The sequence below is a fragment of the Siphateles boraxobius genome, unplaced genomic scaffold, assembly GCF_051911475.1.
Source record: "Siphateles boraxobius isolate OS27281-9 unplaced genomic scaffold, OSU_SipBor_1 7, whole genome shotgun sequence".
NCBI classification, from domain to species: Eukaryota; Metazoa; Chordata; class Actinopteri; order Cypriniformes; family Leuciscidae; genus Siphateles; species Siphateles boraxobius.
Window position 1 is genome coordinate 40,775,889 of NW_027509197.1, and position 15,979 is coordinate 40,791,867.

Consider the following 15,979-nt stretch of genomic DNA (forward strand, 5'->3'; position numbering starts at 1 on the left):
AACTAAACAAGTGTTCATTACTTCCATGAGCTCATTGTTTCTGCCTTAAATTATTACATTGTGTAAATACATTTTTCACTCACTGTGATTTTGTATATGTACATTTCTGACTAACTTCATAACAGATCACTCTAAATTGTAATGTGGACTACCAATCTCACAGTCGAATCTTCGCAGAGGTTATAAGGGTGCTCAATGTCTGATTTCACATAGAACTACCGGTTTTCTGTCAATACGTTAATATAGGAGCCTATTATGATAATGCTGTAAATACAAATGTGCAAAGGAAGAAGACTATGAAAATCCTTAGTCGGGGACACCCCTAAAATACTGTAACAAATGTATTGCTCATGTATGTAAATACATTAATGTTAACTAATGAAGCTTATTGTGAAGTGTTAGGGAGTTGAACTGTCCTGGAGCGTAACACACTAGATGAACACAGTGTTTGTTTGCTTTCAGAATGAAGTGAACGCCATTAAATGGGATCCGTCGGGAATGTTGCTGGCTTCGTGTTCGGATGACATGACGCTAAAGGTGGGAATTACTCTGCGTTTTCTGCTAATATTCCCTCACGTTTTACAACAAATCCTTCCCTCGAGGACAAAATGACCCGCGGCCCTAAAATTATACTTCATTTTTTTTTTTTTTTCAGAAAGCTCATTTTATTTCATTTTGATATTTCTATTTTTTAATGCAATTTTTACAATTTTTGTTATTTTTTATTGTATTTACCTTTAAATTACTAGATTTAATCAATAAATAATCAAATTTAAGCACATTCTTCCAATTTAAATTCAAAATAACACAATTTCATGCATAACCCTTTTAATTCAGCTTTAAATATCTCACACTGGGAGTCTTCGGTGACCTCTTGTGGGAAAAAACAATATAACATGATATTTCACGACTCTTGCCATTGAATGGCCATGAGTATGCATTCAGATACACATGTAGACATTATAAAAAATATTTTTTTTGGTAAAGTTTTAGCATTACTAGTCTGAATTTTGAGCATTTTTAGGTTTTTCTATGTGTACTGAAGCATTCCAATCATTCCTAAGTGGGTCATTGACCGATTTGTTAAATTTCTCCTCGAATCCATTAATTTTTTAGTGTATATTCATGGTTCAAGTGTGAAAAAAGTCTTTCACACCCCTCCTGTGAACACTCAATAAAAAAAAAAAATTAAAAAAAACCTATTCCTGATCAAAATGACCCGAGGGAAGGATTAGGGTTAAATATTTAGTTTTATCTACCAACTCTGATTAGGGAGAATAAACCTTTTTTTTTAATAGTGCATGATGAAATATTAAATATGATCAAATTTAGACCTTGCTGACACGTTTCTCTCGTGGCAGATCTGGAGTATGAAGCAAGATTCATGCGTTCACAACCTTCAAGCGCACAATAAAGAGATCTACACCATCAAATGGAGCCCCGCGAGCAGCGGTCCCAACGCTAGCCTCCTGCTAGCCAGGTAATAGCATTAAACAAGCTAATATTTCAGAAACACTGACGGTTTTATAGCAACAGGAGCTTCTAAAGGAGCTGCAGTGACGTGATGACATCATCAATCAGTCATTGGCTCTTTTATTTAGAAGGCGGGGCTTATTCCGCGTTGCACTTTCTCCCATTCATAGTAATATGAGTGTGGCGTAGAAGTTAGGAAAAGTGTAAAAAAAAAAAATAAATGATTAAAATAATAAATAAACAAAACATTCACTTATATACTGTTTGTATTAAATTTGATTAAACTAAAATAAATTTCTAATTATTAAAATAGATTAAGTATAAATATAATACAATTATATTTATATAGATTAAATGGTAAATAATGAAATAAATGTAAAAATTATTCCAATAAATTACATTAAAATAAATAAACTATAAAATTGAATAAAATAAATGGATATTGGATTGCAATAAATAAAAAATAGATTAAATATATTAAATTAGATTTAACCTGTTAACCGTTTCCAGAGCGTCGGCGCACTGAAGCGGTTTTTTTTTATTTAGTTCAAATTTACTATCAGATTTAATGTTATACCTTGACAAACTATACATCATTAAAGGGATACTTCAGCTCTGGGAACATGAATGTGTATTTAATAGTGATCATTTATATAGTAGAAATGTGAAATTATTTTTTAAATTGAAGCATTCTAGACTGAGAAAAGGCAGAAAATGTATTTTTTACTCATGTGGCTGAAAGACAACAACTCCCAGAATGCACTTGCTTTGCTGCCCTTACGAGGCCAGGCCACTCCCAAACCACGCCTACCGGTTACAGGCGGCAGTATCCGAAAAATTTCTCCACACATTCTCTAGGCTAATACATACTCTAGTAACAGTAAAGGTTTAAAGGTTTATAAAAAGAACCACAACCGATGGGAGTTATAACTTTTATATTAACTTAAAATTAATATTAACACTTTTACACTCAAAGCTCTTCCAGAGCTTCGGCTGTTTCCTTATATTCATTCACAGTATTGTCAGTCAGGAGCTGGATATTTCCGTCTGATGTCCTGGACAACACAGGTGGGCAAAACGAGACGATAGTCTTTACCAAGTCGCTCGCCTTGCTGGAACCATTCCATGCTGGAACCATTCCATAAAGTGACGATAGGCTGTTAGGCGATATTGTCTACAAAACAGTAAGCACAACGTTAGCAATGCGAACTATTTGCACACAGTATACTATCATAGATGTAAATATAACAACAATAGCTCAGCTGACTAACGTTACGAGGGAAGAACATTGTGATAATACCGGGTGTCCAAACTCTGTACATTACGTCTTGGTAAAAAAAAGAAAAACAAACCAAATAACGTTACTCACTTTACACTAAGCCGTCCGTTTGTCCCTGCGGGCTTTGGCTGGCGTTTCCAATTTATCTCGTCCAGAAGAAAATGGGATCGTTGAAATTCGCGACAGCAATAGGACTCTCTATCTGTTTCCATAGGCGCACAGCGTGAGCACTGACAGCTCCAGTCCGCCCCAGCTGGAGTCTGGCCGGGCTCGAGTCAGGTCTTGCTCCCCTGCTGCAGCAGCTGCTCCGGCCGCATCTTGTTCCTCCATCTCCCGCAACTGTTCATCGCTGTATTGCGGCTCGTACAGGTAGCCGCGAGCATCAGATTCGCGCAACTGATCTTCGAAATCCCCTTCTGTCATTTCAACTTCTAAACTAACGTTACCTTCCGCTATCGTGATTAGCCCACTATACAAACTTTATACACAGAGCAAGAGCCTGTTAGCTTAGCTTCTACAGAAAGATGGCTGACAATATCTTACTTTCTGTGAGTGAGATCCCGCCCCATATGGGCGTAGTGAAAACATGCGGAACTAGCTACTAGTACTGGCTGTAGTTTTAAGCCTCTGGCCCAAAAATCCTCCGATGACGCAAAATGACGATTTTTGCGTCATCGGAGGATTTTTTCCAGACTAAAAATACATAAATCTCTCATATCAGGGGGAAATGAGGGGGGGAAGCAAGGTAATTCGAAAATACTACTGGTTTTCTACTAATACAAATCTTAATGCTAAATCCTGAAGTAACCCTTTAAAAAGATATAATACTCAAGATTCAGTATTTGACCACTATTGTATTCTGAGAAACTTTTAGTGACAGTTATGTCTTAATTTGTGTCAGGAGTTATGAAATGGAAAAATGAGTCGATACCTTTAATATGAATTATGAGCGTCAGCTGGTCCATTCATAAAAAACACTCCAAGCTGTCGTCATGACAGCGATTCGCAAAACATCGTCCCTCAGGGCTTTAGCTCAAAAATGTGCAGACTTGGAGAAATATTGATATATTCTCATAGATTCACATCATATTTCTATAGACAGGAATAATATTTGTTGAATTTATACCCAAATGCGTCGATGTAATCATTATGATCGCTTCTTACTGAGATGTGCTGTGTTTTCAATTCATACCAATAGCCTGAGGGCGCTATATGCACAATAACAGTCCATATATGGACCACGAAGAAGACCCATAGTCATGTGACATTCCAGGACGTCACTGATACAGAAAGTAGCTGACAGAGATCGCTGTAACATGCAGATAAAGATGTTTTGAAGACAATAAACATGATTGCAATGATATTTGAGTTACCTGTGTTCTTCAAGCCATGCCAGGTATTTCATAATAATAGATTATATTTATAATGCAATGATAATCGATATAGATTTCATCATCGTGCAGAACACTATAAATAATAAATTTTCTGTCGGATTTTTTTTTATCTGAAGCCAAATTAGATCACAGAAGATTATTTAAAACACTCGACTTGCGTTATAAAGTAAGTTTGGAGCACAAACATGGTTTTAATCTCATAAATGGTCGTGTATTGATGGTGTGCTAAGCTAACATGCTAGCTAGCCCAGGTGCACCTGCCACCAGCAGTTATTGTTTTATGATTTTTTTCTAAATAGGAATGCTTACTGAAATGTTTCAGTGCATTTGATACCAGTTTCAAATATTTAGTGAGAACTTTGATAAAAGAAATTAGGGTTTGAAACCCTATGAATAGCCTGTGAATAGCCAGTCGTTAGTAGCTATAATGCAGACAAAAGAAATGCATATTTAGAGCCATAACCAGTCTGGAGAGGTGTAAATGTGTGCAAGGAGAGACTGACTCTGAATGGGGCTCGTTTGCACCACAAAATAATAGAGACAATAGACTGATTAGATGACTCAGAAGATAACTAAACATCAGTTTGCATTTTAGAGTCTAATCAAAATAAAGTAATTTGACATGATCTTGAAAAACATTTAACTAAATACAGAGTTTTAGACTTATCATTTTCAGATTTTAAATATAAAATGGTCACACATATGGCTTTAGCTGCAGTGCATTTCTAGATTGCTCCAGGGCCAACTTCAATTTTATTTTTATGAAGATGTTTCATGAAAGTAAATTTCTAATAACTTTACAAAACTTTGAAGCTATTTAAACATTTTATTTTCATTATGACAATAATTATTTCTACATTTACAATAAACTAATAGGTGTCAGCTTTCAAATGAGATCATACTTGTGCTTTTAGTGCAAAGGGTTCATGAACTGTATCTGTTTAAGTTTGGGTATGCCATTTCTGGGGATTTTTCAAAAGTGGCCTTGAAGGTTAACAGGTTAAATAAGTGTAAAAAATTATTCAAATAAATCAGATTAAAAACATTTTTAAACAAATTTGCAAAAAATTAAAGTAAATGCATATTAGATTACAATAAATAAAATTAGATTAAATATATTAAATTAGATTAAAATAAGTGTAAAAATTATTCAAATAAATTAAATGTACATTAGATTACAATAAAAATAGATGATCTATATTAAATTAGATTAAAATAAATAAAAAGTCAATCAATACATATGAAATATTACATTAAATAAAAATTAGATCATATATTAAATTAGATTAAAATAAATTATTCCAATAAATTAATTCAAATATATAAATATTAATTACAATAAATAACAATTAGATTAAACATAAAATTAGATTAAAATAAATCAACAAGAAACCAACAAATAAAAATGAAATATTATAATAAATAAAAATGAGACGATAAATTAAATTAGATAGAAATAAGTGTAATATTTTTCAGAGTATAAATTGGTTGTTTTATACAAGAAACTATGGACGCTTGTTTCTGCAACAGATACAAATAAAAAAAGTAATTAAAGCAACTTTTTCCCCCACAATTCTTGTTTTTTTTCTCAGATTTTTCAATATAAACTTGCCATTCTGAGAAAAAAAAAAGTTGTTTTTCCTCATAATTGGACTTTATAACACAATTCTGAGAAAGTAAAAAAAACGTCTGAATTGTGAAATAATTCTTTTTTACTTTTTTAATCTGCAATTGTGCAATCTTATTCTGTGGTGTAAACGCTTCCATACGAAACTGTAATGCCTTTCACATGTTCCGCACACGAAGATGATCACGTTTGGAAACCGCTGGTCGAAACAAACGTGTTTATGTTCCTCAGTGCCTCTTTCGACTCGACGGTGCGATTATGGGATGTGGACCGAGGCGAATGCATCCACACACTCACCAAACACCAGGAGCCGGTGTACAGCGTGGCCTTCAGTCCCGACGGGAAGTTCCTGGCAAGCGGATCCTTCGACAAATGCGTTCACATCTGGGACACGCTGGTCAGTCCCACGCCATTAGAAACCAGTACAAGTCATTAAATGGATTTTAGTGATTTTAATACTACAGGCATTCAAATTTTAGATAGTTTTGAATAAAATTGTATATTATCAGCATTTTTTTTAAAGTAATCAGATTACTTTTTCAAGTAACTGGTAAAGTAATGCATTACTTTTAAAATTTACAACAAATCTGAGTTACTTTTTCAAATAAGTAACGCAAGTTCCGCAAACTGAACGTGTGTTCTCAGAGCGGTGCGCTGGTGAACAGCTACAGGGGAACCGGAGGAATATTCGAGGTTTGCTGGAACAGTCTGGGAGATAAAGTCGGAGCGAGTGGATCTGATGGATCGGTACGTTCGCCGCCTTTTATAAAACATCGGCTAAAACTAATTCCAAGGTTTTTAAGATTGTGAGAAACAAATTCAGTCGTGTGTCCAAACTTTTAGTTGTAGATTCAAGGGCATAACGTTTATAATAAAGTAAGATTTGTTTTATTTCAATGTGTATTTCATGTGCTTTTTAATTATGCCATGTTATATTTAATTGTTTGCTGGATCCCTATATAATGTGAGTTTCAGGACAGTGCATTTTAAAACCTGTACTTTAGTATTTTATATATATATATATATATATATATATATATAATGCATGTGTGTGTGTGTATATATATGTATATATATATATATATATACTGTGTATATTATTAATATAATACAATCAATTATACTATTTAGATTTAGTGTTTTAGTATTATTTTTACTATATAATATTTTACTACTATTTTAAATTGGCTTTTATTTTTGTTAATGTTCCTTTTAATTTTAGTTTAATTTTGGTTTATTTTAGGCTATTTAGGTTTAATTTATTTTTATTTTACTTTTAGTTCTGTTTTAGTTTAGTGTTAGTTTTTATTTTTTTTATTTCCAATTAGTAATTTTCAGTGCTTCAGTTTATTTCGGTTATTTGCAAAGGCAAAATTTCTAAATTTCTTTTAGTTTATTTTTTCATTTATTTTAGGTTTATTTGAATTTAATTTGTTTTATATTACTTTTAGTTTTTATTCAGTTTTATTTATTTCCAGTTAGTGCGTCAACTTTTTCATTTACATTTCCAATTTTAATGTAGTTCAACTTTTCTTCTGATATATATATATTATTTTTATCTTTATTTCAATAAGCAGAAAATTCAATGTTTTTATTAGTTGTAGTGTTCGATTATGATATTAACCCAATGTTTTAATAGTTGTAGTGTTCGTTTATGATATTAACCCAATGTTTTAATAGTTGTAGTGTTCGTTTATGATATTAACCCAATGTTTTATTAGTTGTAGTGTTCGTTTATGATATTAACCCATGTTGTTATTAGTTGTAGTGTTCGGTTATGATATTAACCCAGAGTTTTATTAGTTGTAGTGTTCGGTTATGATATTAACCCAATGTTTTATTAGTTGTAGTGTTCGGTTATGATATTAACCCAATGTTTTAATAGTTGTAGTGTTCGTTTATGATATTAACCCAATGTTTTTATAAGTTGTAGTGTTCGTTTATGATATTAACCCATGTTGTTATTAGTTGTAGTGTTCGGTTATGATATTAACCCAGAGTTTTATTAGTTGTAGTGTTCGTTTATGATATTAACCCAATGTTTTATTAGTTGTAGTGTTCGGTTATGATATTAACCCAATGTTTTTATAAGTTGTAGTGTTCGTTTATGATATTAACCCAATGTTTTAATAGTTGTAGTGTTCGTTTATGATATTAACCCAATGTTTTAATAGTTGTAGTGTTCGTTTATGATATTAACCCAATGTTTTATTAGTTGTAGTGTTCGGTTATGATATTAACCCAATGTTTTTATAAGTTGTAGTGTTCGTTTATGATATTAACCCATGTTGTTATTAGTTGTAGTGTTCGGTTATGATATTAACCCAGAGTTTTATTAGTTGTAGTGTTCGTTTATGATATTAACCCAATGTTTTATTAGTTGTAGTGTTCGGTTATGATATTAACCCAATGTTTTAATAGTTGTAGTGTTTGTTTATGATATTAACCCAATGTTTTAATAGTTGTAGTGTTCGTTTATGATATTAACCCAGAGTTTTATTAGTTGTAGTGTTCGTTTATGATATTAACCCAATGTTTTAATAGTTGTAGTGTTTGTTTATGATATTAACCCAATGTTTTAATAGTTGTAGTGTTCGTTTATGATATTAACCCAATGTTTTATTAGTTGTAGTGTTCGTTTATGATATTAACCCAATGTTTTAATAGTTGTAGTGTTCGTTTATGATATTAACCCAATGTTTTATTAGTTGTAGTGTTCGGTTATGATATTAACCCAATGTTTTTATAAGTTGTAGTGTTCGTTTATGATATTAACCCATGTTGTTATTAGTTGTAGTGTTCGTTTATGATATTAACCCATGTTGTTATTAGTTGTAGTGTTCGGTTATGATATTAACCCAATGTTTTATTAGTTGTAGTGTTCGTTTATGATATTAACCCAATGTTTTATTAGTTGTAGTGTTCGGTTATGATATTAACCCAATGTTTTTATAAGTTGTAGTGTTCTTGTAGTTGTAATATTTATGATATTAACCCAATGTTTTAATAGTTGTAGTGTTCGTTTATGATATTAACCCAATGTTTTAATAGTTGTAGTGTTCGTTTATGATATTAACCCAATGTTTTATTAGTTGTAGTGTTCGGTTATGATATTAACCCAATGTTTTTATAAGTTGTAGTGTTCGTTTATGATATTAACCCATGTTGTTATTAGTTGTAGTGTTCGGTTATGATATTAACCCAGAGTTTTATTAGTTGTAGTGTTCGTTTATGATATTAACCCAATGTTTTATTAGTTGTAGTGTTCGGTTATGATATTAACCCAATGTTTTTATAAGTTGTAGTGTTCGTTTATGATATTAACCCAATGTTGTTATTAGTTGTAGTGTTCGGTTATGATATTAACCCAATGTTTTTATAAGTTGTAGTGTTCGTTTATGATATTAACCCATGTTGTTATAAGTTGTAGTGTTCGTTTATGATATGAACCCATGTTGTTATTAGTTGTAGTGTTCGGTTATGATATTAACCCAATGTTTTTATAAGTTGTAGTGTTCGTTTATGATATTAACCCAATGTTTTAATAGTTGTAGTGTTCGGTTATGATATTAACCCAATGTTTTAATAGTTGTAGTGTTCGTTTATGATATTAACCCAATGTTTTAATAGTTGTAGTGTTCGTTTATGATATTAACCCAATGTTTTTATAAGTTGTAGTGTTCGTTTATGATATTAACCCATGTTTTAATAGTTGTAGTGTTCGTTTATGATATTAACCCAATGTTTTTATAAGTTGTAGTGTTCGTTTATGATATTAACCCAATGTTTTAATAGTTGTAGTGTTCGTTTATGATATTAACCCAATGTTTTAATAGTTGTAGTGTTTGTTTATGATATTAACCCAATGTTTTATTAGTTGCAGTGTTCGTTTATGATATTAACCCAATGTTTTATTAGTTGCAGTGTTCGTTTATGATATTAACCCAATGTTTTATTAGTTGTAGTGTTTGTTTATGATATTAATCCAATGTTTTAATAGTTGTAGTGTTCGTTAATGATATTAACCCAATGTTTTATTAGTTGTAGTGTTTGTTTATGATATTAACCCAATGTTTTATTAGTTGTAGTGTTCGTTAATGATATTAACCCAATGTTTTATTAGTTGTAGTGTTCGTTTATGATATTAACCCAATGTTTTATTAGTTGTAGTGTTCGTTAATGATATTAACCCAATGTTTTATTAGTTGTAGTGTTCGTTAATGATATTAACCCAATGTTTTATTAGTTGTAGTGTTTGTTTATGATATTAACCCAATGTTTTTATTAGTTGTAGTGTTCGTTTATGATATTAATCCAATGTTTTAATAGTTGTAGTGTTCGTTTATGATATTAACCCAATGTTTTTATTAGTTGCAGTGTTCGTTTGATATTAACCCAATGTTTTATTAGTTGTAGTGTTCGTTTATGACATTAACCCAATGTTTTATTAGTTGTAGTGTTCGTTAATGATATTAACCCAATGTTTTATTAGTTGCAGTGTTCATTTGATATTAACCCAATGTTTTATTAGTTGTAGTGTTCGTTTATGACATTAACCCAATGTTTTATTAGTTGTAGTGTTCGTTAATGATATTAACCCAATGTTTTATTAGTTGTAGTGTTCGTTTATGACATTAACCCAATGTTTTATTAGTTGTAGTGTTCGTTAATGATATTAACCCAATGTTTTTATTAGTTGCAGTGTTCATTTGATATTAACCCAATGTTTTATTAGTTGTAGTGTTCGTTAATGATATTAACCCAATGTTTTTATTAGTTGCAGTGTTCATTTGATATTAACCCAATGTTTTATTAGTTGTAGTGTTCGTTTATGATATTAACCCATGTTGTTATTAGTTGTAGTGTTCGTTTATGATATTAACCCATGTTGTTATTAGTTGTAGTGTTCGGTTATGATATTAACCCAATGTTTTATTAGTTGTAGTGTTCGTTTATGATATTAACCCAATGTTTTATTAGTTGTAGTGTTCGGTTATGATATTAACCCAATGTTTTTATAAGTTGTAGTGTTCGTTTATGATATTAACCCAATGTTTTAATAGTTGTAGTGTTCGTTTATGATATTAACCCAATGTTTTAATAGTTGTAGTGTTCGTTTATGATATTAACCCAATGTTTTATTAGTTGTAGTGTTCGGTTATGATATTAACCCAATGTTTTTATAAGTTGTAGTGTTCGTTTATGATATTAACCCATGTTGTTATTAGTTGTAGTGTTCGGTTATGATATTAACCCAATGTTTTTATAAGTTGTAGTGTTCGTTTATGATATGAACCCATGTTGTTATTAGTTGTAGTGTTCGGTTATGATATTAACCCAATGTTTTTATAAGTTGTAGTGTTCGTTTATGATATTAACCCAATGTTTTAATAGTTGTAGTGTTCGTTTATGATATTAACCCAATGTTTTAATAGTTGTAGTGTTTGTTTATGATATTAACCCAATGTTTTATTAGTTGCAGTGTTCGTTTATGATATTAACCCAATGTTTTATTAGTTGCAGTGTTCGTTTATGATATTAACCCAATGTTTTATTAGTTGTAGTGTTTGTTTATGATATTAATCCAATGTTTTAATAGTTGTAGTGTTCGTTTATGACATTAACCCAATGTTTTATTAGTTGTAGTGTTCGTTAATGATATTAACCCAATGTTTTATTAGTTGTAGTGTTCGTTAATGATATTAACCCAATGTTTTATTAGTTGTAGTGTTTGTTTATGATATTAACCCAATGTTTTAATAGTTGTAGTGTTCGTTTATGATATTAAGCCAATGTTTTAATAGTTGTAGTGTTCGTTTATGATATTAACCCAATGTTTTATTAGTTGTAGTGTTTGTTTATGATATTAACCCAATGTTTTATTAGTTGTAGTGTTCGTTTATGATATTAATCCAATGTTTTAATAGTTGTAGTGTTCGTTTATGATATTAAGCCAATGTTTTATTAGTTGTAGTGTTCGTTTATGATATTAACCCAATGTTTTTATTAGTTGCAGTGTTCATTTGATATTAACCCAATGTTTTATTAGTTGTAGTGTTCGTTTATGACATTAACCCAATGTTTTATTAGTTGTAGTGTTCGTTAATGATATTAACCCAATGTTTTATTAGTTGTAGTGTTCGTTTATGACATTAACCCAATGTTTTATTAGTTGTAGTGTTCGTTTATGACATTAACCCAATGTTTTATTAGTTGTAGTGTTCGTTAATGATATTAACCCAATGTTTTTATTAGTTGCAGTGTTCATTTGATATTAACCCAATGTTTTATTAGTTGTAGTGTTCGTTAATGATATTAACCCAATGTTTTTATTAGTTGCAGTGTTCATTTATGATATTAACCCAATGTTTTAATAGTTGTAGTGTTCGTTAATGACATTAACCCAATGTTTTTTAGTTGTGGTGTTCGTTAATGATATTAACCCAATGTTTTTTAGTTGTAGTGTTCGTTTATGATATTAACCCAATGTTTTATTAGTTGCAGTGTTCGTTTATGATATTAACCCAATGTTTTATTAGTTGCAGTGTTCGTTTATGATATTAACCCAATGTTTTTTAGTTGTAGTGTTCGTTTATGATATTAACCCAATGTTTTATTAGTTGTAGTGTTCGTTTATGATATTAACCCAATGTTTTATTAGTTGTAGTGTTCGTTTATGATATTAACCCAATGTTTTATTAGTTGCAGTGTTCGTTAATGACATTAACCCAATGTTTTAATAGTTGTAGTGTTCGTTAATGACATTAACCCAATGTTTTAATAGTTGTAGTGTTCGTTAATGACATTAACCCAATGTTTTATTAGTTGTAGTGTTCGTTAATGATATTAACCCAATGTTTTTATTAGTTGTAGTGTTCGTTTATGATATTAACCCAATGTTTTATTAGTTGCAGTCTTCATTTATGATATTAACCCAATGTTTTATTAGTTGTAGTGTTCGTTTATGATATTAACCCAATGTTTTATTAGTTGTAGTGTTCGTTTATGATATTAACCCAATGTTTTATTAGTTGCAGTGTTCGTTAATGACATTAACCCAATGTTTTTTAGTTGTAGTGTTCGTTAATGACATTAACCCTGTGTAAACCCCATCTTGTTTTTCCAGGTCTGTGTTCTTGATTTACGGAAATAGCGTTTGCTGAATCCGGATGAGGATTGTGCAGCTAAAGCCTTCAGCGCGTCTGAACTCGTTGCTTCCGTGGAGCCGGTCGATTGAGATCTGGGAACAGAGTCTTGATTGTTGAAACCCAAATTCGAGGGAAACGTCCACTAGAGACGGTCAGCGAACAGCGGGTGCTGTTGATCGACGAGGAAGAGCTGGAGACGTGTCTTTCGAGAGGTTTCATCGCATGTTTTTGTCCAGCGATGTCACGCATCAGTATCGCTGAGCGCCGCTGATGTTCGTTGGGCATTTTTACTGCGGAAAACATTATTAAACACCTTTAATTCAAGACGAGACTTCACGTGTGCGAGAACCGTAAATACTTCTGATTGTTTTCCTACTTTAACGTGTAATACTGAGGTGAATGAAGACGCCGAGTACTTGGGAAAATATGTTTGATTCTCAGATATTAAATATACACGTGTATAATCTCCCCGCTGGATGTACATTTAATGAATGTAAAGATGTAAATGGGACCACAGATTTTATAAACTGTGTTTATAAAGTAATCAATCTTTCATACTTTTAGTTTTTTCTGATTTTGTGAACGTCATGCCTGCTGGATCGGCAGCAAACGCGTTATGAGATTGTGATGCATGTTATAAGGATACGTGCCTCAAAATCTGTTATCGTAAGTGGGTGAAGTGCATTCTGGGATGTGTTTTAGTTAGTGCAGGTCTTCATGCTTGTATGCATCAATGTCGTGTCCAAATCGGGTGCGATGTGATAAAAAGACAAGTAATAAAAGCGCCCTCTTCCATGCAAATCTGATTTTTTCCCCCTTGTTTTGTTGTTGATTGGTTTCTTTTCTGTGGCGCTGCGCTGGGAAGCTCCGCCCACCGTGAAATATCATTGGTCCAAAATCCTAATTTACATTAAAAAAAGGTGTTTTAAATTATGCAATCAGGCTGTCAGTCAATATACCATCTTTATTAAATAATTACAAATGCACACAATAGGATGAACGAAACATAAAAATGATATAAAGTTGAATAAAAGCTTTTCCTTCCTGGAACGTGTGATGTTTCAATCACAAATGTTTGGACCAATGAGGTTTCACCGTGGGCGGAGCTACTCACGTCACTGCAGAAATACAAACAATCCAACCGTCAAAAACGTCACGGATGAGCAGGTAAACGACACGCTTTTTCTTATTGACATGAGCGGCAAAAATGTTAACCGTTTATCTGAATAAACCCTAGATTATCACTTTATCTCGCATGTCGTCTGATTTGGACACGTGATGCAGCAGAAACATGACTGTGTTGACAGGATTGTTTGTCAGGATGATGTCCTTCTACTGATCTCTGTGTGTGTTTGACCGGTCACGCGCGTTATTAACCCTTCAGGGACTGATGAGCGGTTACGTTAGTCCTGCTGTAAGTTAAACTTTTAAAACTGTGATTGGCGCCTTTTCTTTCGACGCGATGGTTCGTTATTTAACCGCCACTGTGGGTTTAATTTCGTACTGTACGCGCGTCGCGCGCGTTTGACAATGTAAGATGGACGTTTCGTTTTTAATTATTTCCACAAAACCAAGTTTAGTTTAATGGGGAATTTATTTGAGATGCATCAAAATCATCGCGTTTCTTCATGACGCGGCTTTCCTCAGTTCACCGGAACCGGAAGCCCTTATTGTCTGTGTCAGACTGTAATCTTGGCTCGTCGAGATCCTTGCGGTTCATGATGTTTTGACGTGTATCTGACAAGTATAAAGTTTAACTCTGTTTTGTGGACAAAACTGTATCTCAATGTCTCAGAGGCTCAAATAAATCACTCTATTTTGATATCACGAACAGTCGTGTTTGATTCATTCATATTGCACGCCATGACTTTTGTTTGGAATATTTTATTTTTTTTAAATATCTGAAGCAGCTCAACTGTTTTCAACATGGATAATAATCATAAATGTTTCTTGATCATCATATTATAGTGATTTCTGAAGGATCATGTGACACTGAAGACTGGAGTAATGATGCTGAAAATACAGCTTTGATCACAGGAATAAATTACACTTTACTATATATTCACATAGAAAACGGCTGATTTACTTAGAATAATATTTCATTTTTTTTCTGTATTTTTGATCAAATAAATTCAGCTTTGATCACAGGGTGAAGGTATCTGTGTGTTACTGTCTTTTCCATTTAAGCTAATTATCTGACTCCCATTTTATCACGACCTCAAATTTCGGTTAGATTGCCAATTGGTTATTGGTCAGTTATATAATAGTTTAGCAATACATTTGATATTTCTAATTAACTCTTTACTTATATTTTACCCGGTCCTCACGCCTCGTTTAACGCGCGTCTCACGATCACCAGCTCGCCAGCTTCGCTCACTAAACAGAGGTTATTGCTATATATCTGAGACGGTCACCTTCACGCTTACACAATCAAAGATACTTTGGTAAAGTCTCCTTGATTGCACACTTGAAAGTAAAGTAATGTTTACTTCAGTAGAGGTATGACCACATACAGATATAAGCTGATCAACTTTACTTCTCTTATAATAGCTTTGGATTGGCCATGCCGTGGTTTCCCACGTACACTTATCTAAAGTAACATTAAATTAAAGCAGAGGTAAGACGCACCCAGATTTAGATAGAATTTACATTTTTGCTGTTCTAAACGGCATTTCACTTCTTGTCTTTGCAAAACCAAGTACATTTGAATTAGTGCCAAATATAAGTCATCACTAATCTGAGCAGACTTGCGATAACATACGAATCTGTTTAATCTATTTGGGAAAATAAAATTCAAATGTAACAATTTATTATGTCAGGTAAATGTTCAATGCAAATTTCATAATCAGTTCAAAGATAATAAATACAAAACATCAAATGCTCTGGAATACGCTCCCGAGCCTCTCGTTGCATTTCCTAAGACAGAAACTTTCACATGGAAACATTTGCTAACAGTGGGAATTTGCATTCAGAGTTTAAACCTTTTGGGAGCCGGATGCCATTTGCCTGGAAGACACACACTCCTATGTGTGTGTTTGTGTGTATCTCTAAACTCTTA

General features: G+C 32.2%; 1 protein-coding gene across 1 annotated transcript in view; it reads left to right on the forward strand.

Moving 5' to 3' along the window:
• The window catches only part of tbl1x (transducin beta like 1 X-linked), a 43,575-nt gene extending 28,826 nt beyond the window's left edge, over positions 1 to 14,749 (forward strand). The window contains exons 11-15 of the mRNA XM_077216463.1: positions 463 to 537; positions 1,362 to 1,480; positions 6,005 to 6,170; positions 6,419 to 6,520; positions 12,900 to 14,749. Coding sequence (XP_077072578.1) covers positions 463 to 537; positions 1,362 to 1,480; positions 6,005 to 6,170; positions 6,419 to 6,520; positions 12,900 to 12,926 — 489 coding nt within the window. The 3' untranslated portion in view covers positions 12,927 to 14,749. The remainder of the gene's footprint in view (positions 1 to 462; positions 538 to 1,361; positions 1,481 to 6,004; positions 6,171 to 6,418; positions 6,521 to 12,899) is intronic.
• Positions 14,750 to 15,979: the final 1,230 nt, after the last annotated feature.